Raw genomic sequence first — 27,772 nt, forward strand, 5'->3', positions numbered from 1 at the left:
TTTGAACATTCTCTAAATTGCTTATACTAGGTACAGAGTTTCAGAATGTATAGTGACTGGGATGAGGAATAAGAATGTTTTCAAAATTTGTCACAAATCACGATGAATGAGGATGATGACATACAGCTTCACATAAGAACGCACAATTGGATGCTCAATGAAGCTGAACAAAATACAGAAGCATGCTTAGATTTTACACAGGTGAAGTTGTTGAGCGGTGGTATTTTAATGAAATTACATTACACTACATCTACATCATGCTACATTACACTGGACGCCCGTTATAACAAAGTCCTTGGGACCAGCAGTTTTCTTTTGTTACATCAAAATTTCTTTATAAATGAACAAGTAAACAATAAGAATACATAGAGTGGATAATGTTGCGGCCAGAATTTTTACTTCATTATAACCAGAATTCAGTCATAACCGTGTTCGTTATAACGGGAGTGCACTGTACTGGAATATGTGAACCTCGTGTGTCATCATCCTTGTTCAGTGTAATATTTCATGTGTTTTTCAGAGTATTGGTTAACTGCACTAGGACCACAATAAATTCTACAAATCTATACATGGCTTTATCGATTTATGTATAAAATGATGTGAAATTATAAAAATCATCTGGAATGTCCCTTTAACACCTTTCTACAAACATTTTCATGTATACTGTAGTTGTTATCAAAAGAGTGTGTGGTTTCATGGTGTATCAAGTAACAACTGTCTCAAAGTCTGTGAGTGTGCCAGTGTATTTTTTCTCTACTCCAAAAAGGCCACCAAATGAATATGCACAAGAAGGGAGGATTATCATCTGGGATCTGTCATGTCAAATTGGTTTGTTGCGAGGGGGATAGCAGACTATATTGACTAACTAAAGCACATACTAACGAAATGTATCAGTCAAACAATATCACATTAAAAAAAGACCTCTATGTTCTGACCATACGGAGTGTAAATCTAAAACAAAACAAAACCGTCATAACTAACAGTCAGTATATTGAGTGTTTTTTTTAGGTGAAGGTATTGTCTAATAGTACAAAATATTCTGCATATATCTACAATGTAATGAAGTATCAATTGTGAGTTTGAATCTATGATAATCAACACCCTCAGTCAAATTTTATTATTTTTTAATCATCTTGATTTCTCCCATAATGTAGGCCAAGAAGAAGACACCTACAGACAAGAAAAAGAAGAGCAAGTCCAAGAAATCTGAGTCGGGTCGCAACACTCCTATCATGGATGGGGCAAGTAGCCCCGCTCCTTCTCGAGACGACACTGACAAGAAGTCTGAGAAAAAGTCAGAAAAGAAGTCGGAGAAGAAGTCAGACAAGAAGTCGGACAAGAAATCTTCCAAGAAGTCTTCAATACCCAAAGAGTTAATGCCCTGCAAGTAAGTTGATGATGGGAACTTGTCGCATAGCATTCCTATTCCCTATCCAGTTCTTCTGGGAGTCGACCATTGTGATGCACAAATGGTCTGTATTCTTGTTTGTAAGTTACTGCATGTAATACCATGACAGTAAAGTTGATTCTGGTCTGTTGTTCAGTCATTTAAATGTGTACTGTACAGGTTTTCTTTGACCCTTTGAGGACAGACTGATTTTGCTACACCACACATTTCCCATAGACGCCTGCCCGGGTATTCTCGGGACTCGTCTTCAATGGGTTAAGCAGACACACAAACCTGACATGCTGCTCTAAACCTGTTTTGCTGTGTGTCAACTTGCAGGCAAATCCTGAGTGAGATTGAGAGGGAGGAGGACTCGTGGCCATTCATGGCACCGGTCAACACCAAGCAGATCCCCCAGTACCGCAAGGTCATCAAACAGCCCATGGACTTCGGCACGATGAAGACGAAGCTGAGAGAGGGAAAGTGAGTAGACCACTTCTTGTCATGTATCCTCTTCATTCCCATCCACTCTCTTGACTTGATTGAATTTGATTAGATTGTATACACACATACACACACACACACACACACACACACAAAAGATAATAGATCATTTCAATTCATGTGACATGTGTGAAATCACATCTGTCAAAGCAACCTCAGGGATAGAGCAACCATCGTCCCATAATTGCCACATATTTTTTGTCCTGCCAAATTCCTTGATCGTTGTCATGCATGTCGGTCAGTCACAAAATGATAATTCCTTATCTTAAGTTTGTGACTATCAGCATGATTTGTTGTAATTATGTACCAGCTTGTACACATTGCAGAGATAACATTTTTAGTATTGTGTCCCATTGTCAGAGGGGGCTTAATGGGATGGTGTAGTTTCGGTTGAGATGGGTCTTCAGGCTTCCAACTTGTTTTGCAAAATTTTCATCAGATAAACTGATGAAATCCTCGTAGAAGTGTATGCTCTTTAACACTTCATAAAGTGGTTTCTAAGTATGAGGGATGGGTTTATAAGAACGTTCAAAATCACATCCTTCATTGCCGTTCCTCTCAAAGTGTGTAACTCCATTTCTCAGTCTGTCGTCATGGTATTTTGGTTTTTTCCTGCCCTCTGTCGCCACTAGGTACAAGATGCTGGAAGAATTTGCTGCAGACGCCCGACTAATCTTTGATAACTGCGAGACATTCAACGAAGATGAGTCAGAAGTGGGTCGAGCGGGACACGCCATGCGGTCGTTCTTCGAAACGCGCTGGATGGAAATCACGGAAGCATCGTAACATTTGCAAGCAAGACGTCATGACAGTCGATAATTGTAACAACAAAACTTTTGCAATGTCCTCCATTTAGCAGCAAGCAGAAGACAAAATGAATTTCTACAGATGTATTTGGTAATAATTTAAGATAATTATTTTGGATAATATATGCTCATTATGTCATTGTATTCAGTGTTTCAATTCTTTTTCCTCTGAACCTCGATGAAGATATTGTGCTTTTGTGTCAAAACAATCATACAAATGTGTACAGTTGCTGATGTAGTGTTCGTTTTCGGTAGATCGGTAGAGTCGAGTGTAGTTAGTGTCTAAGTTGCAGCTGCCTTTGTCAAATTTTTGTGTTCCCTCTCCTCGTATCTTCCTTGAAAGAAAGTTCAAACTATGTGTAGTCTAAGTACAGGCTTCAATCTAGGAATGCGGCACGGCATGGTTAAGCCAGCATGGAGCACCGCTGTATTATCCTACCTCACTGTTTTAGAGCGACAGGGCATAAGTATCGTATCACAATGTCCCAAGAGCATGTTAGCTGGCCAAAGCTGGTACCAATGTAGACCAGGTGTCTCAGATGATGCGCATGAATATAAAGTACTCTTAGAAGATGTTCAAATAAGTATCTTGTGTCCTCATATGTCCTTTGCATAATGCAGTGAGTACACCATGATGCCGTCATTTTTTTTTTTTTCATTCAAATTTGTGAGGTATTGTAGCACATTTTATGCAAGATAGTTTGAGAATCATGATGAAGTGATATATTGCTACACATGGACGAAGATGGGAGTGTGTTTTTTTTTCTTCTCACACTCTTCCCAGACTAGGGCATTGATGTTAGAATTGTCAAGAGCACAGGGCAGCATTGAACTAAGCCAGATTGGTCTTGTTTACCAGAGTGTTCCTCCCATAAAGTTGAAACTTTTCCAAACATCCTCAAAAAATCTGTGTTTGCCCCTCTTGGTCGTTCTCTGATGCATTGTAGAAGTCTACCATAGCGCCCTCATGTTAAGAAGGACCTTGCTTCATGGTTTGCGGCAAGCCTACCAATGTGTATTTATTTATTCAATATTGCCTGGTAGTAGGTAGACAAACTGTGTGTATGGTAGACTATTAATGCGCAGAAATATTTATTTGCAATTCCATTAAGCCAGATTGGAATCTGATATACCTGTGCTCAAAACAAAAGAAGCGATCTTATCTATCTTTATGTGCTGGAGTGAAAAAATCAATCATTCAGGTAGGCATTTATTGCCTGCTGTTATTTGGTTAATTTCAAAGTATGTGTCAAATTTATTTCTTGTTTTCCTCCTCTTTTTCCCCCCTTTTTTTCTGAGAATGTGGAGAATTTGATTCAGGTCATAGTCAGTCGAATATGTGATTTTTTATTACTCTGTGTGCGTAGGTGAGTAAGTGTGTGTGTGTGTGTGTGTGTGTGTGTGTGTGTGTGTGTGTGTAGAAGGATACCTGTGCATGCGGAGTAATGTTTATGTGTGTGTGAGAGAGAGAGTGTGTGTATGCATGGGTGTGTGTGTGTGTGTGTGTGTGTGTGTGTTTGGATAGGTGGGTTATTGTACGGCCCTACATACATCAGATCGCTATGATAATCAAAGGTATCTACTAAATGTCACCTGCATTGTGTAGCGTCATTTGAAGAAGGCAAATCCAAGAATACCGAATATTTGCACACCTTTGGTATATGGTAGGCGTAACAGCTGTGTCACGAAGTCATACGTAGTACAAGTTTAGTGGGTGGGGGCTATTTTTGAAAGTCTGTCAGAATGTACCAGCAGCACATAAGCCGTGAGACACTGCATTGCTGTTTTGTTAAACTAATACGTTTGATGTGTATGCCACAAACTTGGACAATGCTCTACTACAGAGCCTTACGTGCAGAGATGGCAGACAGAGCCAGATAAAAGCACTCTTGTAGGTACTTGTTCTATTCGGTGGCCTTTCATCAGATGTGGGTTAGTCTTTCATTATTTCTGTGTCTCTCTAAAAATAAAACCCGGCAGAAAGATACAATGAAGACATTTAAAAGAAACTTGTTGGCATCTCCATTTTGTAGCTTCCTTTTGTCCTTTCTCTTCCTGTCAACATTGAAAAAAAAATAGAAACAAAACAAAAAAAAAATCAGATATCTTTATTCTCATATAAGAGAAATATAAATAGTACTTTGTGAGTAGTAAAGAGCCATCTGTGATGTGGCGATTTAGTGAATTTGACTTGACAATAATGATGCTTAAACATTGGACCAAGTATTCCTTGTAATATACTGCACATATCATGTGAGATATACAGAATTGTGTCTTGTGTAGCTAAGTTGAATAGAGGTGAAGTTTTTTTTTTTTTTTTTCTGTGCATGAATGTTTGGATGCATCGTTTTAGATTCATGTGACTGTTTTTCGATGGGTTTAAAAAGAGAAGAAAGATGTAATTAGTGTTGTGGAGAATCAAATGCCAGTGATGTGCACTTTGTAAAGAATTGTTCAAAGGCAGTTCGGTACAATGTACATTCTCAGTCAGACTGTGGTTGACCTCACGAAAGATACTATTGTTGTTTACATGTATAAGGGCATTGAACTTCCCCCGAAGTTGTAGATTCAAAAATTCAGAGGATCTGATTAGTAAGCAAGAAATCTAGTACAGGAATGACCAAATGGTCAGAGTCAGGAGCTGGTTCACAGTGGAAAACTTTGTGCAGATGGAGGACTGTTTGAATTGTCTTTTTGTTTTAAGGAAGAAAGGAACGAATAAAGAGAAGGTAATATTTTGGAAAAGATGCTCAATTGTAATGTAAGAGATTGTAGTAAAAATCTCTCTAGTTTTCGGTGTGCATACAACTACTTTTGTGGCATAGATAACTTTTAAGTTGTGCAATTCTAGCCAATTGGAGGCCTCTTTCAATAAGCTGATAGAAAAAAAAATCAACAACAGGCCTTTAACGTGTACGATACAGTGTTTACTATGAAGAGCATAAATCTTCATCTATTCTTGATGTCTTCGTGAATTATGTACCATCTTTGTACAGAATGTCTTGTAAGTTAATGGAAAGAAAAATGTAAGTTATTTTTTTCTCTTCTGTAGATGTGGATATGACAATAATGTGGCAACCAGGATCTCTTTGCAAAAGGTCCAACCGTGAGAAAAATGAAGTAATCATGCAGAGTGTATCATCATGTCTCTACACCTTTTAATTTGCTGCAAAAACAGATGATAATAATGTCACTAATTTGTATACACAAAGGCCACTCAGCTTTGACAGATATCTTTCTTGTTCTGGATCTAGAGCAACAGCACTCTATATAAGTATCTGAAGAACAGGATCATTTTGCTCCTTCTCTCTCTCTCTCTCTCTCTGAACATTTATCTGTCATTTCGGAAGTTGTGCTTTTGGACTCGCAAGACTCAAGGGTAGACGGGGAAAAAAACAGAAAAGTTACTTTGGTAACACATACAGTTGACAGGCATGTGTAATACGGAGGGACCAGGAGCTGAAATTTCTGCCAAATTAATTTTATGGAGCAAGCTTGGCTTCCACTGTTCTGTCAATTCATTTTAGCTCGAAGTAAACCAAGTACATAACTTCTTTCCAGCACTTCTAGTTCACTTAGAAACCCAGTTTACACTGAAAGTGTGACTGAAGTAGTCACCACAGGATCTCAGAGCTTACCTCACAATTTCAGAATTCAAACAGTAATAACTGGTTATGAGAACAGTTGTACCATGTCCATATATCTTGCATCCATTTTCTTTTGCCATAAAATTTGAGCAGAGTATCTCTTTTTATGAAATCAGTGGAACAGCAAGAAAAACATCTTTTCCAAACAAATTACTCTGTAAACAGAAGCTTTGTTGTACAGTCATGAAGAGCCTTGAATGAGTCTATTTTGTTTGTAGTTCATACATTGCCTGTATTTTTCATTGTCCGTGTCATAGGTGCAAGCAATGTCTACAGATTGCATTATTTTGTTGTTTGTCTTTGATGTCATTTTTTTTTCTTCTCCTTCTCCATTGATGTTCATGTACAGTATGAGTGGTAGTTGTTGTCGTCTAGAAACTTGTGAACAGTTTTTGTAGTTGAAAAGAAAAAAAAATCATTGAATAAAAGTGTCTTGTGAAAAAAAAAAATAAAATGTTAGACTGAGACCAAAAACTAATGAGATGACTCTCCTTTGATTCTTTCAAGTTTTTCCATCAGTGTAACAGTTGGGATGTGTCTGATTTGGAATGTGATGGTGAAAAATACAGAGTTCCATCCCTTCTCTTTATCTTACTGATTTGGGTCCAATTTCATAAAATGTTGCTTTGATAGCAACTCTTGCTGGAATGGTAATTGCCATGGTAATGACAAAAATCAAGCTTCTTGATTGGCTGTTGCTATGTGAAGTTGCCACTCTAGCTAGAGTTACTATCCTATGTAACATCTGTTATGAAATGAATGGGGCCCTGTAGTTCGCATTGCACGTCTGGAATTGGAGAATCTTGTCCAAATCATAATCAGGAATGAATAACATAGAAACATGTCATTTTCACATTTCATATTCCAACTGATTGTAAGCTGAACGAATTCAAAATCTCAGTGCCCAAAAATGTTGTGATACACAAAGTTAGGCAGTAATCACAAGTGTCTGAGCTTGATTTACGGCTTTATTGTCCTCATATACATGTAAAATTGCATAAAATGCCTTAGGCATTACTCTATTCAATTTACAGGTGCACACAAATACATAATAATTACACAAGTAATTGGAACGAGAACATAAATGAATCATGTTCCTCTCTCACTCTTGGTAATGACGTCTCTTCATTCCAACAATTTTTATCCACCCAAGAAGAGATTTGAGCAATGACGGCGAGACCAAAATACTTCAGAGATCAATGTAACACTTGAACAGATACAGATTTCAGCAAAAGTGACTGGACTCGTAAGATGATATTAGTAAAATCAAACACCTAGTGACTGAAAATAGTACTCGCATGGTATGAAACTTTAGAGAAATGTGTATGATGGCAGCCAAAAAAATAAAGGACGAGTTATTTTGTCAGAGTGAAATGGATAGTACGATAACTCAGAATTCTTGGTATGACACAAGTTTACAATTGACATTTGAAGAAAAAAAAAAGGCAAACACCAAGCAATGTCTCATCTGCATATCGCAATTTGTGATTATAGTAATCTTTCTTTGTAAGTTCATTGACCTTTTGACCTTTGACCTTTTCTGACTTCACCAATATTCAAACTTGACCAGCATCTTCAGGTGACGTAGCAATGGTGTGAATCTTTTTTATGGTCAAATGTAGCTCAAAGCTGTGGAAGGCTATTGAGAGCACACAATAGAGGGTGCTTAATCAGGGAAAGCTCATTGACAGTTTGACCTTTGACCTTCCCCAACTTCATCAATATTCAAACTTAACTGGCATTTTTAGGTTATGTACAAGTGGTGTGAGTTTGGTGGTCATAGTTCAAAGCTGTGGAAAGTTTGAGTACGCCAAATTATTGACGACGACGCCTCTACTGCCGATGACGGAATAGTGACGCCCCATGTCTTGCTTCTGCTATGTGGTCAAGACAAAAATAAAGTTCTTGAAGTAATGTGCAGCTTGAATAGCCTGCTGCAAGAATGTCATATCATACATTGTACTTGTCACAATATGTGAAAAACGGTTGGTTTGATTTCAGAAGCATCACCGTTATAAAGTCGTAATGGCAGAAAACAGGAATACATTCTTCCCACTCATCTGAATAGAGCACACCACATGCGTAGCATGTTGCATTCTGGCATACATCATTGTTATCTAGGGGGTTACCCCTCGCTTCCTTTCTCTCTCTTGCCCTCTCGCCCTCTCACTCTCTCTCTCTCTCTCTTTCTATCACATCTTTGAGGCAAACATTTCATGAAAAGCGATTCAACCAATCATTCATAACATGATTGCCACCACAAGTTATCCCTTTACGTAGGTAATCATGAAGGCATAACCTCAGCAGATTGTATGCACAATGATGATAACGTACCCGAAAATCTAAAATGTTAGTTGGTGATGCAAACTTCTACTGAAAACAAAAATAAACACAAGTTAATGGATGCAAGAGACTTGGACAACAGATTGAAACACTACACATTGCATAAAGAATGGATGAATGAATGACCAACTTCACAAATAATTGTATAACCCACAACACTTCCGTACTATACCTTCCCCAAGATAAAAGAAACAAACAAACAAACAAACAAAAAACTGAAATAAAGAAAAGATTTCATTATTTTTTTCCCAGTTTTTTCCACATGGCTGGAATGAGAGAAAAGTGGTGGGGCATAATACTGTGGGATCATGTAAAAAAATGCTTGATCTTAGAGTTGAACACAAATATTTGTAGATGCAACCATATTTCACAATATCTCATCAATATGACCTGAAATGACTCCTCTATTTATGCGGCAAGTATTTTGAGGCGTGGAATGGTCTCAAATTCTTACAGTGAAAACCTTGCTTCTTTGTTCTCACATTACAAGACACATTTGTGTACATCTTATCTTATGAGACTTATGAGAGACTTTCCCCTCATACGACACACTTATGAGAGACTTCAGGAAATGAACTTTACCTCTCTTCGAAAGTCTCTCATATATAGCTACATATGAGTGACGTTGGTCATTCTGCACTTTTATTCGCAAAGCCAAGATTCACGAAATTAAAATGCATGTGAAAGTTGTCTACACTGTAAGCATCGAATGCAAGTGGCAATTTGTGAAAATTTCATGCCACGAAATTAGCTTGCTTTACAGTATGATGTGGAACACCACCAAAATGTTATCTCCTTATCTCCTGGTACCACCATGACCCTACCCTAAAAATCTTGTTAAAATCCCTTCATCACTTTTTTCAGGCATATTGCTTTCAAACAAACTAAAAAACAAATAATTGGCTCTCCTGTATTTTATCTTAAAATACAGTTCACCAAACAACTACTTTACGATGATGTTATTCAAAATTTCTAAGATAACAGTGATTAATTGGTAAAATGAATGAATCAAATTGCATCTGCATGTGCCAGAAATAGCCACAGGATTCTGGTTATGAGTATAATTCAACGCTCGAGTGATCTTATTAGTAACCATGGGTAAAACAAGTTGCTTTTGGGCAGAAATCAAAATGGCAACATCACCATCAAATATGCAAACAAAGAGAATAAAGTTTTACAGAAGCGCTTCGAAAAACGGGTGGCTACCATAATCAGGTAACACTGAACACAAACAACTATATCTCTGAAGAATCTGCAGCACATTTCACAGGTTTAAAGTTGGCTTTTTTCTAAGTTTTGATGCTCATAATTATCCAGGCTTATCTTATGGTCAAAACATTTAATAAATTCCACAAGTCTCTAGAGAGATGAACAGACTCAAAATCTGTTTTCTCATTTCTGGCAAAGATACTCACAGTCAACACAATACATAGTGTAGATATAAATCCAATGAATTTCTGTCTACTGGTGTTATCACGACTGATTCTCCCCAGACCAAGAGGATGACGACTTGCTCATAAATGGGTCTCTTCACAGGCACTGTCATTTACGTTGCACATCATGATTGACACAAAAACATACATTGATTCACACCACAAATTGAGCACTTCATCCCATTCTGTAAACCAACCACTTTTTTTCTTTTTTTTTTCACGAACCCGAACACGAGCATAGCTGATATCATCACAAATGTGTGTGTCTTTCCTTCTCATGAGTTAGCACAACACTATTTCTTTCTCTTCTTCTAGGGATAGACTTTTGGCAAATCACATGAAGATGATACACTTGTTAATTGGATGTGGTCGTCATGACGAAAGCCTGTAGATGCAGTCAGGGGCGCCGGCGGCCCCGCCTGTGTCTGGCCAAGAAGCGAAGGACCCAGTGGACGATGACCGGCCAGACCAATAGGATGACTACAGTCCTGACAGGCAGGGTGGGGAATGGCCACCACCAGGGAGCCGTGGGCTTGGGTGTGGTCCTGGGGTGTAGACTGCCTGCTGATAAGGGAGACCCTTCAGTCATGTATGCCTGCTGAGTCTCCATCTAATGCGAATGGGGAGAAAGAAGTTGGCAACAAATGTGATTTTGTTCTGCATGCCACGCACGTAACTCTCCAAGCATAAGGTGCATTGGACCAGTTGTGATGTTGCTGTTTACACATTTCTTTGTTTGCTGTTTTTTTTTTTATCATGAAAAAATCACAGTTATCAATTTTGGGAACTCCCACAAATAAAGGCGGATGATCTTGACAATTCATGGTTTGTCCTGCATGGCCAGTTAACATCAGCAAATAATATAACCCTGTACCAATGTCCTAGGAGAGAAGAAGAAAAAGAAGAAGAGGAGGAGGCAGAAGATTGAGGAAGAGGGAAAAGGCAAAGGATGAAGATAACATAAAGGAAAAAGATGTAATGAAGATAAAGAGAGGAAAAAGAAGAAAGATGAATGAGGAATGAAGAGACATAAAAAACTAGAAATGTCGCTACAGCGACTGGTTATACCCCCGCCAAACAACATTTCATAAGCTTTGGTCAAAACAACATTTCATAAGCTTTGGTCAAAAAACTGAGGAAGTAGTTAAATCCGCAAGATCTTTCCTTGATCTTCTGCCATTAATATGCCGTTACCATGGCAACGTACTTTCGGGTACTGTCGAAAAATGCGTCTTGCACATCTACAACCAAAGGCACACATCTGTACCAAGTTTCATGGAAATTGGGGAAAAACTGAGGAAGTAGTTTGCAACACAAAATTTTCCATCATTTTGGCTCATAATATGTGAGCTGTTACCATGGCAACATACTTTTTGTCACTGTCAAGAAATGTGTCATGCTGACCTATATCCTAAGACAAACATTCAATATGAATTCCATGAGAATTGGAAGAACACTGATGAAGCAGTTTTGCCATGAAGCATTTTGCCCTATATTTTACCAATAACATGCCGTTACCATGGCAACGCACTTTTTGCCACTGCGGAAATATGTGTCTTGCACATTAACATATTCAGATGAACATCTGTACCTAATTTCATAAAAATTGATCAAAAACTGTGGGAGGAGTTCGCGACGCAAGATTTGTACCCATTTTTGCCCATAATATGCCGTTACCATGGCAACGTACTTTTGGGTACTGTCAAAAAATACGTCTTGCACATCTACAACCCAGTTTTATGGGAATCGGTTGAAAACTGAGGAAGTAGTTCGCGACGCAAGATTTGCAACGGACCGACCGCCCGACCGCCCGACCGCCCGACCGACCGCCCGACCGACCGTCCGCTGATTCCTATATACCCCCTTCAAACTTCGTTTGGCGGGGGTATAAAAAGGTACAGGCAACAGAAATACATGTATGTTGACTCTCATGTCATTTTCTAGTTCTCCTTCTCCAGACAGATACTTATGGGGGTGTTTGTCTCACCTGATGCCTAGAAATGGCGATGGTCTCTAGTGTGTTCAGCCTCACCAGCACACTGTTCATGTCTCGCTGCAGCCTCTCTAGGGACACAGTGATCTGTTCCACCACAGGGTCAGGGATGGGGGCACCGGGGTTACTGCCATGCCCACCACCTGGTAGTCTGCCCCCCTCCTGCCCTCCTAAGGCCCTATCCACTCCAGCGTCGGAGTGGCTCAGGTGTGCGGCCGCTCGGCTGTGGCTTGCAGATAGACTTCCTGTCATAAACAAGAAAGCATATTACCTGTACCATTTTGTCAGTTTGAAACCAACAATGTAATGTTGTACAATGCAAGCAACGTTCTTGGTTCTAAATCAACATAGCTATGTCTTTCATAAATTGTTGATAGGTATACAACCTTGGAGAATTCAGCCACATGAATGTGGGAATAATTTACAATAATCTCATCATGACAAATGTAAGGAGATCTTATTCATGAATATTTTTTCTCTTTGATGGTAGGTTTATTCTTCCAGCCAAACTTCACATAACACATATTAATTTACACAATAGCACAAAACATAGCTTTGTTACCCACAGAAATTTATCAACAGTTCAATTCCATGGCACTCACAGTGCATATTATCTCTTTGCTAACTGTTTAGTATTTTTCTATTTCACCAACATTTAAAAGAGCAAATTTAAGTGTAGGGATGGTTCTGGCAAACGACATAAACTTTGAATAACACTGCTATTTCTCTTTTCCCGTTTTTTTTCTTTAAAATTATCCACAAAACAGCAATATCAATATTGTATGAGGAACACGCATCAAGTGTATGCACATGAGAGTTCATTGACAGGTTTTGTCTTGAAAGCTTATAACAGTGATATGGATAGGCGGGGCAACACATTTTATGAAAGGGTTTAGTATGTATGTTTGTTTTGTTACCTGGCTTATAAAATCCCCTCAGTAGTATGAAAACAGAAATTTCAATTACAATCAGCATTTGCATGACTGGTAAAGAGACCAACGAGCATTATAGTCTTTATTATTATTAATGTTAAATCAAAATGGGATGCCTAGCAAAAATGTTCATGTGGGTTCCCTAAACGAGAGCACAGGTTCGACAAAGAGCACCCATGGAGTCATACACTATAACCGTCTTACCCCTGGATAAGTTGTGTCCCGCCAGGCCCTGAGATTGCCTGCTACCCCTTGCACCCTGCCCCTTGGACCCTTCAGACATGTCCCCGCCCCCTAGGAGGGACGGTCTGAAGGTGTGGCTGGGACTGCTGGTGTGAGGCACTATCACTGCATCAACATTATCTGAGACAAAAACACAGATAGTTCATATTTGAATTCTATCTCTCTCTCTCTCTCTCTCTAAAAAAAAAGAAGCAAATTGGCTACTGCTTGAAAAAAAAAAAAATCGAAACACAACATTACTTCATAGATACTAGCAAATTTATAGTACATTTTAAATTCAGTTAGACTATAGTTATTCAACAGCCTATAATAATACAAGCATTACTATCATTATCATAACATCATTATAAAAGCTTTACATATATTATACAAGCTTTAATACATATTACATTCTGAACCCCTGAGCAGGTACCAAGTCTCTGACTGGGTAGGTGCAAAAGATCATCAGTTCCTGGAACTTTGAACAAGCTTACTCAGCTCTTGTTAGTTACCCACAGAGAATACAGTCAGCACTTCTAAGGACTATCATATGGGGACACTGAACACTCAAATCTGTTCACGCATGGACACACCTCACCATGCAAACCCACACATTCAAACAACACATATTACATGCTTACTGTGCACAACTGCTTCCGTAACTAGGGCGTTGTCACCATTGAATGGCGTTGATAGCGTTTGGTGCGTAGATTCTCTCTCTTCCTCACTAATTGGATGCATGTGTGATGTCCCAGATATGTGGTCTACTTTGATCTGCAAGATAAGTTTTTAAAAGGAAGGAAAACAGTTTGGTGGTAGTGCTAAACAAAACACCAAGTGAAACAATCTGGTATATATCCAGGATCATTTAACCCAATAACAATATATTTGATATGGCATGCATGTACATGGTTTCCAATTTTTCTTTCTGTCATCAGATAAATATGCATTCTGCACCAACAAATTCAATCACCTGTCTCACCTGCAAATATAAATTTGTATACAACAGACAAGAGATGAAATTTATTCTCAAAATTTTAAAAGGCCATCCTGTCTTTGCTTGCTCTCATGAAATTAAACTCCATGATGATGACACATTCATCATAGTACCTTACCCCTTTATTTTTGCTGATTATAGTTGGTATGTCGATGATGGCATATGGTTCATGATACACATGGTATTACATACCCATGGACAAAATCTATCATCAAGTGTGTTGTCTGAATTCATGTGACAACGCAAGAGTCAGCAACAGGTGTAAACAGCTCACTGCTGATTCGTCATTTGCATGCAGTTTTCAGGTTTGTTTTGTTTTGCTGTTTTAGTCTGCCCATAACAAAATAATGGACAATCGAAAGATCAAGATATCATGGAATATGCCTTCTCACAAGATAGAATAAATAGCATATGTGCAGCTGTTTATTTTGTCATGAGGAGTATACCAAGCCACGAGTGATGAGTATCAGGTGTAATTCCTTCTCAAAGGAACTCACTTTATCCATAAGTGGTTCATCCACAGAGTCACAGAACTCGTCCCCATCCGATTCACTCTCACTGCCTGCAGCCAAATGTTCTCTCCCGGCCTCCAGTTGGCTCTTAGAAATCAGGATCGGTGGCTCAGCTCCACTGCATCTGATATGGAAGGGAAACATCCGCTCAGGTTAATCTAACTTTCTCTTATTCTTCTTTTTTTTATTTGCCAAAACGACCCAAGCTTCCCTTCATTTATGCTATTACTTTACAGAGCAACCAATGACCTTAGAAAGTTATGCCACAATCAACTCTTAATGAGTCACAGACTTTGATTTTTGTTTTATTAATCCTATCTATTTCCAGCTTTCTAGATTAGAGATGACATTCACAAAACATCAACTTGATGGAATAAAATATTTGACTCAGGACATGTTGCTTGACCGGAGATGGTCTAGTATATACTCAGTTGCCCATCTCCCCCACCCCTTCATAGTAAATAAAAGCCATTCATTTACTTGTTACAAAACACGTTTTTGGATGATGCATCTTCTCTAATTTGTTATTTGAATAGCACAGCAGTTGGGATAGCATTTGCAGCATGGAAGGATTTCTCACTGCTGAAATAAAGGACCCACTGGTGTATTTCTTAATCTTCATGGAACATGCTTTATGAAAGACATAAGGAGATTTAGGCCATCATATAGATTCTGTCAAGAAAAAAAAAAAAATTTCTGGCCCACACATGCAATGCAAAATGGTTCAAAATTGATTATGAATATCCGAGTAACAAAAACTCTCGAAGAAAAATCCTCTACTGTTGGAAAAAAACTTCAAGACAAACACACTCTTTAACTTTGGCATATCTTTATGAAAATTTGTGAAGGCTCGATTCAAGTACTACTCAACCAGGGCTTGCACAGTGCATGTTGAATTCTGCTGGCAGGTACTACCAACTTGAGCACTAATCATGAACATATGGCAGTTTTCAATCACGTTATCTATTTGCCCATGTCTTGTGAACACACTTGCTCCAACTGGCTTGACGAGTGTTACACATGTTAAATCAATTCACTATCTTTTTATAATATTTCTGTTTTGTACTGCTTGCTGCTAATCATTGTCCATGCTTATACCTGACTGACAGCAATGGGTTGACATGCACCAACTCGCATGTTTTACTTGCAAAGTAATTAGAATAAAATGAGATGTCTCTCCTCTCTGGTCTTTGCATTTAATACACTCATCAGTTTACAAGCTGTATGTATGTTATCTGTATGTATTCTGCACTATTGTAACTGCAGGACTGTCCTGGAGGAATAATGAATTCTTGAAGATGTCATTGCCACATTTGAATACTGTAATCCCTCGATAGCAGTGTTAATAAGTTTATATTTCATGAGGCTCTACTGCAAACTACATGAACAAATAAACGCACATGGCAATGTGATATCTCTTGTCTTAACGTGGAAAATATTTATTTATGAATCTTTGAACAGCTGTGATGCTATTTGGCTATTTAAATCCTTTTAATAATCTTCCTGAAATCTTTCAGTACCAATGTTTTTTCCTGCGGTAATTTTTCACCACCCTCCCCCCCCCCCCCCCCAAAAAAAAAGTACCTGGCTTACCTATGGAGAAGATATGCGCAGTGCATAATGTACACTGGGATAAACAAAGTTCTGTGCAATTTAAGTGGCAACATATTGAGACCCTTCAGGAAAGGTTGCATTCATTCAATTTGCAGCAGTTAGCAGTACCTTCTCAATAGTCTGAAATTCTGTCCAGCTGCAAAATGTGCAGAACAGGTAGAGGGTTTGTAAGTGGTGACTTCACACACGGCGGGAAATAGCAAGAGTGGAGATACATTGGCATTTATCATCCACCTGCAAGTATTCAATAAAGTCTGTGTGATTGGATGTGACGTGTGATGTAGACTCCATTTTCTTACCCTCTTCATTTCGCGCAGTCTCCACCATGACAAGACTGTCATCCCTTCCCTCTGAGCCAACGCCACACTCTTTCGCTTGGTCATCCGTTCTGTCCATCTCTCCGTTTCTCACCTCCTCCTTCTCTTCCTCTTCCTTCCCCTCCTCGTTCCCTGTCTCTCCATCCACATGCTGAGTGTTGTCATGGAGACCGTTGGGAAGCTCAAGATGACCATTCTGCTCCCCGTTCATGACTCCATTATAATGATCACCTGCAGGTGTTGGAGTTGTACCACACAAGCAAAACTGACAGATTACTGAACTACAAATACAATCATAGTGGCTTCATGAATTACATGTACAATTTTACCACTCAAAAGATGCATGGAACAAAAGCAACGAATGAATTACAAATTTCAATTGTTCCTAATCGGCAGAATAAAGTATCTGGATATGTTAGCAGAGGTCGCCAAACAGTACACATTCCAGCTGCTTGACTTAATCCCAGTGGGTTTACAGGACTTCAGTCAATCTAATGCACTTAAGGCCATGACCAAGGAAAAGCCCTCTGGTTTGCCTTGAGGCCCTCTTATGAAATAGAACATTACTGAAGGCCCTTCTTGCACTTCTTAATGGTGCTGATTAAACACAACATGGCCTTGCCCTTAAAAAATCTCACTTTAAACCATGATGATACATCAAGCAAGCTCAGCACTTAATTTCAAAATGTCTTCATCATTGAAAATAGTTTGCACTGTTGTACATATTGTCACTTTGTCAAATGTCGACAGAATGGCAGCTCATGGTACATACGTAATTGTACAATTGAAATCAATGTTTGAAGAGTCATTTGATTGGTCAGTAATACACAACTGTACATTGTGAGCTTTGCATTCTGGCTGCATGTACTCAAGAGAACAGAAGAAAAGAAAAGTGTGGGGGGGGGGGGGGGGTAAAAGAGAAATGAGCTATAAACTACAATTCACATGACCTACCATGATCACTGACTCCATTTTCCCTCATCTTGACTTTGCCATTAGCATAGTTGGTGACCTTTGCACTCTTTGGAGTAGAGGTGGCCATCTCCTCTTCCTTTGCAGCATCCTCCACAGACACAAACTCAAAGAATGGTCCCATGGCCTTCAGGAAGCCAACAACTTCATCTGTCTGTGGCATGGTTTCCACAATCTTCAGTGGGCAATACAAGAACCAAATCATACTCAGGACATCACAATTCGAAGTCTTTTGTCATCGTAGCCAACTCCACACTCAAACCCGACATTGCTAAGGCAGGAAGACTTGTGCTTTTAACAAAGTCTACTGTATCACATCATGAGCACACATTGTAATTCTACTATCTTCAAGAAGTTGAAATATATCTATTAATTTCATCCAAAACTAGGGCAAAATATGTGTTTTCTATTTGTATAGCATTCAGGTATATAATTTTAATTCATGCAGGTTAAAAAATTGATGAAAAATATTGCACAAGATGGGATTCCTCTATTAATTTCGACAACAATTATGTTTTCTTTTTGTATAGCATTCAGGTATATTGTTTTAACTCATGCAGGTTAAAAGATTGATGAAAAATATTGCACAAGATAGGATTCCTTTTCAAAATAATGTGTGTTAAGAGATTATTGTGAAATGCTAGAAGAGCCTCTGTACAGTAGTTACAGCAAGAAATGACAATCTATACATGAAAAGGAAGATGCATACAATCTGACATAGCTATCAGATTTAAATACAGAGTCACAACAGTTCACAAGTTTGGTGCTGTAACCCATAATCTCAGGTAAAATAAGAGAGCAGCTTGTCATTTTCATTATTTGTTGAAATACATTGTCCGTCAAAAGATTGCAATTGGTTACCTTTAAGAGTCAAGATAATACTGAAAATTTGTGAATTGCATTATGACTATTGAGTACATACAGAAGTAAATTGAGATGTATGAAATAAAAGATCCATATAAGGAAATGCATTTTGAGGCACATTTGTCTCATATCATAATCATTATTTTCTTTTTGTATTGAACATTATCATAATGTCTTTTGTAGTTCTTGACGTAAGAATATACAAGCATCTGAGCAGAGTACCTAGACACACTTGTTAGTGGGTTATATAAAAAACATCTCTTTAATAGACAAACATGCATAGTTAAGTTATTAAAAGATGGCACAAAACTGTTCTAAAAGACATTACTCATGCAATATTACACAACCCATACATTACATGTATGTACATCACAAAGTGCACACAGGAAATGAACATGCATCACCATTTGCCCTGACAAACAATCCTTTTAAAAAGAATTCACAAGACTGAACAGCCATTAAATCCAATGTATAAACACAAACAAACAAACAAACAAACAAACAAACAAACAAACAAACAAACAAACACATTATTTGATGAATGCCAGATAAGAACAGGAAAAGAACAAGAAGACAGAAATATGATTTAAAAAAAAAAAACAAGTTAGAGGTGGGACCCTCCTTTGTTTTTGTTTATTTTTTGGATATCTCAGTCATTTCAAAACCAATTTCCATCAAATTAACTTTGAATTCCTCTTAGAATTGTTTGCTCTCTCATATTTTCACAATTGGTTACTACAGTAATTATCTCATTAAAATCTGAAACCCCATCTGAAACAAAACTATACCATCACTTTAAGCAGAGGAAACCTAGTGTAGAAAATGCAGTGCATGTTCCCACATAATTAATATAATGGTGTGATTTAGTCTAAGTGGGCTGCATCCTGCTGAGCAAATATTTGTTTGGTTTTGATCTTGTACATGTGAATATTCTATCAAGTCTTTCCTGAAAGCTTTCTGCAAGAATCTGTTCATCTACTCACAGCAAAAAAAAGGGGAAGAGAAATGCCATTAAGTTCTCCATATGAGTTCAGATAAATGATGATCCTGTGATAAACATTGAACAGTGTTGTGTTTGTTTTTGAACGCATGATGGTCCAAACAAATGAATGGCGAACCAGGTTTTATGATTAATATACAATATGTTGAGTTTCAATACAGGGGCAGTGTCACTTGTGCAATTTCAATACTGTACAGTGAATACCAGTTTCCATGCCATCAAAGTGGTCTCCTTTGTAAAGTTTGAGAGTGACTGAGAAGTGTATGAAGATACCATGGCAACAGAGAAACATAAACTCACTTGATAGAGGTGAGGAAGGTCTTTAGCCTGGAATCTATCGAAGATTATCTACCAGACAGAAACATAGACAGTGATGATATGTAAGAAGTCTGGGGTGTTATAATCTAGAGTGATAAGAGGCTAAAAATAGTATTTGCATATTGTTCATGTTTACCCAGAATCATGGTTTATGAGTCTTCTCTTGAGAGCCACCAACCATTCAATAACGAGGTGATGAATGATAATTAGCAAAAGGAAAAGGTGGTGTGGCAATACTGTTAGTGTCAAAACTGGATGATTTGCACAAGGCATTACAGGAAAATATATGTAGATTGTATACAGTCAGAGAGATGATGTGTAATCAGAATGAATGCCATTGCATCTATAACATTAGATTGTGCAGGGCAATGGTATTACTTTATACATGTATATCACTTAGGCTATCTTGTTTTCTTTTCTTTTCTTTTCTTTTTGAGACTCACTTGTCGAAGATGGGGGATGTCTCTGGCGTTGGCATTTTCCAAAATAATCTATCAAACAGAAAGTGAAATTTAGCAGGGTAAGAATTTGATGAGAAGAGTGTGTCGTATGGGGAGTGCAGACAATAACTAATACACAGCATGCATTGATAGACAGTTGTCAATCCTGGAATAATGTACATAAAATCATAGAAGTAAAGAAATAAAACGAAGGCAGCAATGTGCATGTATTTATAAACCTCAGTAGAGGTATCATAATATTCTATGTAAAGATACTCATTACCGGGTATATATTTACTAATAAACAAACTAGTGTTCTTGGATGCTTTTACAATGAAAACATTTATCAAAAGAATATTAGTGCAACTTGGGTACTTGATTCAGAATGCTAGCTTTGCATGTACCACTGATTTTGACAACAGTGAACTAGTAATTTTTGAGCTTTTCATCACCACTTTGGGCAAACAAAAAACTGAACAGATTTCTATTTAATACAATGTACAATTGTATATCATTCCATCATTAAGCAAATGTATGCTCAGCACATGTATCGACAACATTGCATTATTACAGTGGGTTTAACACAGAGAAAGCAAAAGGCACATACTTATTAAAAAAACAAAAGTTCTGACAAGTAAAACAAGGTAAACAGGTACACCAGATACTAGAAGGTATTGTCAAATTATAAAGCTGCGAACACACCTTTAGGTTAATCTCTCTGGGGGAAAAACAAACAAAACTAAACTAAAAGAAAACAGCAGCAATCACAAAAAGAGCATTCCGACATGCAGCATTTTGACACCCGTATGGAGTCACTCAATTTTCAAACTCGGTGATAGAGTAAGCACAAAGTACATGTAAGACCAAGTCAACATTCACACTGACCACACATGCAAAATAAAGTGACATAAAAAAGCAGGCTGTAAAACTTGCACTGCAAAAATCTGAAACGCAAGTGAATGCTCTCTACATGTACCTTTAGGAGTTCATCTACATATAGTGTCTTTGCCGCATCACTGTCCATATCTTCTAAAGCCGTCCAAGCTTGCCTGTATACAAAATGTAATTGATTAGCATTTAATGGACACACATCAATCAACTGCAGCGTTATTACTGCTTCAAGTATTAAAAATAATGTCTCAAACATTAATACTGATATATGAGGCATCACCATCATTGCTAAATAAAGGTCTGCACATATTATTATCGGTTGTTGATACTGGTCAATTCCATTGTGACTTATGGGACAAAGTGACAATTTTCGGCAATGTCAAACAAGTATTTTGAGAAAATAGTTGCATCAAATGCATTTTTCTCAGTTCATGGTTAGATCCATCATATCACAGTTTATGAAAACACCATACTTAGTTTGAAAAGTATCATTGCAATACGTACAGCAACAAAAAATTGCTGTCGTGACTTATGGGACATTAGAGGACCACCGTTTTTCACATGGGAAAGTAAGTTCTGAAATATTCTTACACACAGAGTCTCTGGAAAGATATTTTCTTTCCTGAATGTAGCAAAGGGTTGGTGCTTACCCTGAGCCAAGTGGTATGAATATCTACTCATTGGTACAGTAGCAGGATAGGGAAAACCAGTGTGACTGATGGGACACAAAAACGTGACTTATGGGACGCTATCAACTACCACATTTTGAGATTGAGAGAATAATATTTATTGATGCCGAAACAAGTTCTAGAACATCATAAAACCAATCTATGACCAAAGAACATTCAGAAAATAAGCCATCTGAGAATTACACAAGCTGTATTATGGTCATAATAGTGTATCAGAAATGATACATAAATTCTGCAAAAATTGGCAATTTTCATGAAAAATGAAGGTTTTTCGGACATAACTCCACTCCACGTTCACCGATGTTCACAAATGAGGTACCAAAATATCCGTTGTGAAAGGCTGCTTTGAGTAAACAATACCAGATCATCTGATTAAGCTTCATTAATCATTTATACTCAATAGTTTGATTTTCATAAAATGCAACCTTTGCATGGAATTGACCTACTGTACATACACGTACGTCCTACATGATTAAAAAACCATGCGCTATGGTCTTAATGTTATCCATGATAAATACCAGAGCATCAATCCATACTGTATTTGTTACTTCTGATTTTCAAGACATGGATGTAAAGAAAGTATACATTTAGTCTTTATCCTGTAGCCACATAAACCTAAAGGTGGTATAGCAGCTAATAGCAGCTATCAAAATAGACTTTTGACATTTCAGTGTCACAAAAGTTGAAACATATCATTTCATGCTGTAGACTAGATCACTTGTATTCTTTATGGGGTAGGACTTGCAATTAAGACAATTGGAACACCTGAATAACTGCATCTTTTTTGTATTCTGATGTTTTCCACTAAATGACAATGTACATGTTGATGCACTTGAGGTTTAAACCTTAGAACTGCAAACATCAGACCTGCTAATGATGTTGAACAGCTAGAGGTCACCAAGATAATATCAGAGTTACTAATATAGAATATAGTGTTTGTCATAATTTGTTTTCCCTTTTGCTTTCATACACTGTATTTTTGGAGTTCTACAACTAGATGTGACTGAAGACATATAGTCCAATGAGCATTACAAAGTCTGTATGTACTATTCGAAGTTGGCACATTAGAAGTTCTATCTTTATCTTCATTATCTTATGGAACATTTTTTGAAAGTCACACCTGTGACTAATTACAAAGAGTGATCAACTAATCAAAATCATTTTCTTGTTTCATTAACTTCTGATCAGTTTGTTAATTGCCTTTGACAAAATGTAGCAAAGAGTTGTCATACATAGTGTATATCATTTCAAACACACACTACCTTACATTTCATTTCAATTTTTAGAAACTTCAATCTGGAAACAATATGATGTATGATAATAATCCTAAAAATGTAGAGTGTACACTGTATGGATAGCTCATGCTTGGAAGAAATCCTCACAGTGCACAGAAAAAAAAAACAACGAAAATAAATACAAATGCATTGCAGCTCCTTTAGACACATTGGCCCTTTAATTGCTACCTTGTGATGAGCGCAGTGTCTGAGTTGGTACAGTGGTACATTAAACTGTTGGCTCATATGATTGTACTTTGAAATGCATTCTCCATTTATATGTTGTTCATAGGCCGAAAGAAGCCACTAGACTCATGATTCCTTAGATATATACACGAACACATGTGTTTGTTTACCGGTACTTATTTCTCAGTTCTAATATTTGTTTTACAATTTGTCCTTCAGTCACGCCTACTACAACCTGTGTGATTTCTACACTATAAATAACGACTGCATGGATTTTGCCACAAGATCCATGGATTCTGTGTAGTTCTGTGTAGTGTATCAATCAGATTAATGGGCAGAGCATTAAAATACACAATATCTGATAGTAAAATTTGAACAATGAAAAATAATGCTTAGAACTGACCAACTCATTTGAACAGCCAATGCACACTATTATTTTGCTTCTTACATTACATAGACAGCACTGCCTGGAACAATACACACAATAATTTGACAAAAAATGCAATTCAAAATGAATCAATTTTTACAGATCTGTACAATTGTAGGATGGTTATAAGTGATGATATAATACATACCGATACTAGTAATTCTAATGCATTTTATAGTTGGCTATTGATTACATTGTTGTCTCATACCAATCTCCTGGCCCTATGTTTTCAGCAATTTTCCTTACCATTTTTGAGTTGCAACCACATTCCAAAACGCAGGCTTGGCTTGAGTGCATGGTCCCTCTGTAGCCTGCTTGTACAGACCGTAGAAGCGTTTCATCATTTCGTAGGATGGTTGAAATGGCCCTGAAATTAAGTATGGGAATAGTTCAGTGAGCTGAGTCTGCTTTTGTTCTTTTCAATAAGCATGGGAATTCACACATGAAACTAACATTACACAGACAAAAAAGCAAAACATCAGCTCTCAAATCTATTCTTGTATAAAGGGTACAGAAAATCTTTATTCTAAATAGAAACCTGCTCCATGTAAAAACTGAATTTACAGACAACTAAAAAGTTCTGCAATGCAGTCAAGGTTAAATCCGTAGTCTGAATATACTTTAAGTCTGTCTATTTGGGAATAAAAATTGTACTTTTAGTTGTACTTTGATGTTAGAGCTTAATAATTCATAACTGTGACCAGCCCCAATGCTACGAGTTGGGGCTCCCGCAGTATAACTGTGTACAAGGAGCACCCAGGGGTTAAACAATTCCCTAATCTCGACCACTTTAACAGCAAAGGAAGATCATCGATGTGTGATGTCTATAACTAACGTTACTCCTCATGGAGTCATGCCTCAAGTTACTCCTGAGCAGAGGCTACCCTGAGTTGAGGCAGTCCACCGACACTGTGCTGCATCTAAATAGGCACAAGGTATTAATAAAGCAAGCTGCCCATTGACCATAATGTTGTCTAAAATTCGACCGCCAGCTACGTGTTCAGTAAAAAAACACCCATGATGCTTTTCCGAGTGGCCAAAGTTTGGCAAGGGAGGTCGAACCTTTGTGCGGGTTTTTTAATGTTCTCCAGGCATTCTCCGGAGGCTACCCAGTTCATCCAAGTTCTATGGTCTGTCTCTCTTTGCGTCCTTGATCAAGACACAAATCAAAGCAAGCTCATTTTATTCATTTGACATTGTCTGTTACAAGTGTCAAGTAACTTGGTTGGCGAGACGTTGAGGACTTGCAGTAAAAACTATCCCGTGCAGATGCTGTAGTGAGTGTAGTTTCTGCTTTGTTTGCATCAAAGAGGTATTCTACTACTAGCTCGCATAGCATAGTAGAAGATCTACACTTGTAGGCTCTACCTCCTACTACATGTACTCCACCCTCCACTCTCTCTCCAGGCAGGCTTGCTAGAATCCGAACAGAAGCTCTTGAGTCTACCGCATGCCAGTCACAGTCACAACACAAGGACACAACACCGCTTGACATGAGCAGTCATCACACGCAGAGCAGGGTACGCATTCGCAATCATGATAAAGCCTTTTTAGTGTATGGTGTAGAACGCTAGTTTAATCTTACCATTTTTGGGGAGATTTCTTATCACTGAAACAGCTTTCTCGAATTTCTCAGTGGTTTCATCCATCGTGGTATTAGGCTATCGTTGTTGATTCCTCTATCATTATTTTACATAGCCTCCAGCAGTCATGAACATCACCTCTCTAGACTCTTGTTGGCTGGTTGCGCATAAAGCACCGGACCACACAGTACACTAGTAGTTACCGCTGTGTGAATGCGAGGCAGCATGGATCGCAGAGTCAGTGCCACAGCGCAGCGTTGTGAAGTCTTCCGAGTGAGTGTACATAGTGCAGGGATTGTGATTGTTTACAGTCAGCTGACGGATTCGGTTTACCTAGGTGCAGTCGGATATACATGTACATGTATTGGCGAATCGGATATTATACTAGTAGTATAGAAAGTAGGCTCTGGGGCAATCTTTTTTTCTTGAGGGGGAGGGGGGGGGGGGATGGCAGGAGGTCGTTTGTTTGTTTGCTTGTTTGTTTTTCGTGTCTCATGAAATATGAAAGAGCATATAATTTTAAAACGGATATAACGTTTATTTGATGAAAATTGGTTTTCAAATGGCTGAGATATAAAAAAAAAAGTGATAATAATAAAAGGCGACAGGCACGCCTAGCTCTTATTAGGATCTCACTTGTTTCACCTTGTTTTTGGATATCTCAGTTATTTCAAAACCGATTTTCATCAAATAAACTTTTGATACACCTTAGAATTGCATGCTCTTTGACATCTCATGTTTCTGAATATCTTGCAAAATGTTAAAAGCTAAATCCTCACCTCAACCATAACTGTAAACACCCTTTAATATAGGCCTATATGATAAAAGTTTTCAAAGAGGGTATGACTGCACTTGAAATTGGAACATGTGTCATTACACATCCCACAGTGGCATCACAACTGCATCATCGATGGCTAATGACTTTCAAACATGTCTCATCACATATCTAGCTGATGAATTTACAGGCTGCTTGCCCTGGCGTCACAAGAACCACTGGACACACAAAAATATCCGCTGCACAGTTATATCACCCTCCTCGATCACTGACAAGTGTAGATATTAAGGAAGATAATTTTTATGTTGTGAAGTCTACAAGGTAGCCTAGTGCTACAATGTTCTTTTCTTTTGTTGTTGTAATAATAAGCCATGGCTATCTAGGGCTACACAAAATGTGGGAGATTGAGAATTAGCATAAATTGAGTGCATACTTGGCCGTCATTTCAGTATAATGTGAAGAAAGTCCAAATCTTAATTGATGTGTGTATCAATCATTACATAAAATGCATGCATAAGAAAAAAAAAATCAACAATAGGTTCTCTAGCAATGTCCCATCATTAAAAAAAAAAATGAATTATTCCATTATTCCATTCCAATCCCATCAATCGGCAATGGCAGTTTACTGTTGAATATGCATCATAATGCATCTAACATTTCTAGAAATTTAATAATATATATTTAAATACAATGTGGTTCATTATTGCTATTATTATTATGATGATGATGATGATCATTATAATTATAATTATTATCTTTGTTATTATAATTATTATCATTATTATTATTATTATTATAATCATTATTATAATTACAATTATCATTGTTGTTATTATTATTATTATTATTATTAGTAGTAGTAGTAGTAGTAGTAGTAGTAGTAGTGGTTATTGATCATGCCTAAATTGCATTCAACTCTTGCTAACTCAAATCGTAATATCAACACTACGACAATTCACAATAATCACAATATCTGTAGATCTTCTCTAATTTAAGCCATCATCCTTAATTAAAGCAATACCATTACAAGCTTAAGTTGAATGCAATAACTTATCACCAGCTTCCCTGGGCTTATCATTCAAGGTACACCGATACACGAGTATGTGTTTCCTCTACAAGTGAACTTTGATCTTATTAACAGAGATAAACTGTTAGCATATATATAGTTGCCTTCCTGACAAGTTTGCATTGCACTATTGGTGAATTCACAAAGTTAATTAACAGTTTACCATCTTCACAAACTTCCAATTAAAGCTTTCATCAGTAGAAATCTCAAGAATATGCAAAGTACAACTGATATGATAGTGAAGATATGCATGATGGAAAATGCAACACATGCATACCACACGAACAATTAAACACACAGAAAGAAAAACTACGGAACTGACAAGAATTGATCTCAACACACACACACACACACACACACACACACACACACTCACATGCAAACATTTTTAAAAGCACAAATAAAGAAAATGCATGGAACATCCATGATAAGATATTCCTCCCCACATGGTGGTGTTTGTGTATTTCTTGTTGGAAAGTACAAAAGGTGTACAAAACTATGTCACCAGGGCCCCGTTTCATAAAAGATGTTAGGATGTCAACTCTTGCTGGAATGACAACTTCCTATAGTAACAGCCAAT

General features: G+C 37.7%; 2 protein-coding genes across 2 annotated transcripts in view; one reads left to right on the forward strand and one right to left on the reverse strand.

Annotated features, from left to right (window-relative positions):
* Positions 1-3,580, forward strand: part of LOC139709562 (bromodomain adjacent to zinc finger domain protein 2B-like) — a 97,290-nt gene extending 93,710 nt beyond the window's left edge. The window contains exons 29-31 of the mRNA XM_071621522.1: positions 1,155-1,387; positions 1,727-1,870; positions 2,524-3,580. Of these exons, the coding sequence (XP_071477623.1) occupies positions 1,155-1,387; positions 1,727-1,870; positions 2,524-2,677 (531 nt within the window). The 3' untranslated portion in view covers positions 2,678-3,580. The remainder of the gene's footprint in view (positions 1-1,154; positions 1,388-1,726; positions 1,871-2,523) is intronic.
* Positions 3,581-10,517: 6,937 nt separating this feature from the next.
* Positions 10,518-25,492, reverse strand: LOC139709563 (acyl-CoA-binding domain-containing protein 5-like). Its single transcript, XM_071621523.1, has 12 exons — positions 25,354-25,492; positions 24,015-24,135; positions 21,278-21,350; positions 20,305-20,352; positions 17,662-17,854; positions 16,690-16,938; positions 16,499-16,526; positions 14,762-14,900; positions 13,909-14,041; positions 13,250-13,408; positions 12,108-12,358; positions 10,518-10,730 (listed from the first exon to the last, which is right to left on the reverse strand). Exons 1-12 carry the CDS (start codon positions 25,415-25,417, stop codon positions 10,518-10,520), a joined length of 1,671 nt encoding a protein of 556 aa, XP_071477624.1. The 5' UTR covers positions 25,418-25,492.
* Between the last annotated feature and the right edge of the window lie 2,280 nt (positions 25,493-27,772).

This window comes from Diadema antillarum, unplaced genomic scaffold (genome assembly GCF_040938485.1).
Source record: "Diadema antillarum isolate AM-2024a unplaced genomic scaffold, OU_Dant_1.0 seq00001450_RagTag, whole genome shotgun sequence".
Taxonomy (NCBI): Eukaryota; Metazoa; Echinodermata; class Echinoidea; order Diadematoida; family Diadematidae; genus Diadema; species Diadema antillarum.

Coding starts and splice junctions, on each gene's coding strand:
- LOC139709563 (XM_071621523.1), bottom strand. CDS start 25,417: ATGGATGAAACCACTGAGAAATTCGAGAAAGCTGTTTCAGTGATAAGA. Junction 14,901..16,498: donor AATTTCAGACTATTGAGAAG/GTACTGCTAACT, acceptor CTTCCATATCAG/ATGCAGTGGAGCTGAGCCAC. Junction 13,409..13,908: donor TACGGAAGCAGTTGTGCACA/GTAAGCATGTAA, acceptor TTTTTGTCTCAG/ATAATGTTGATGCAGTGATA.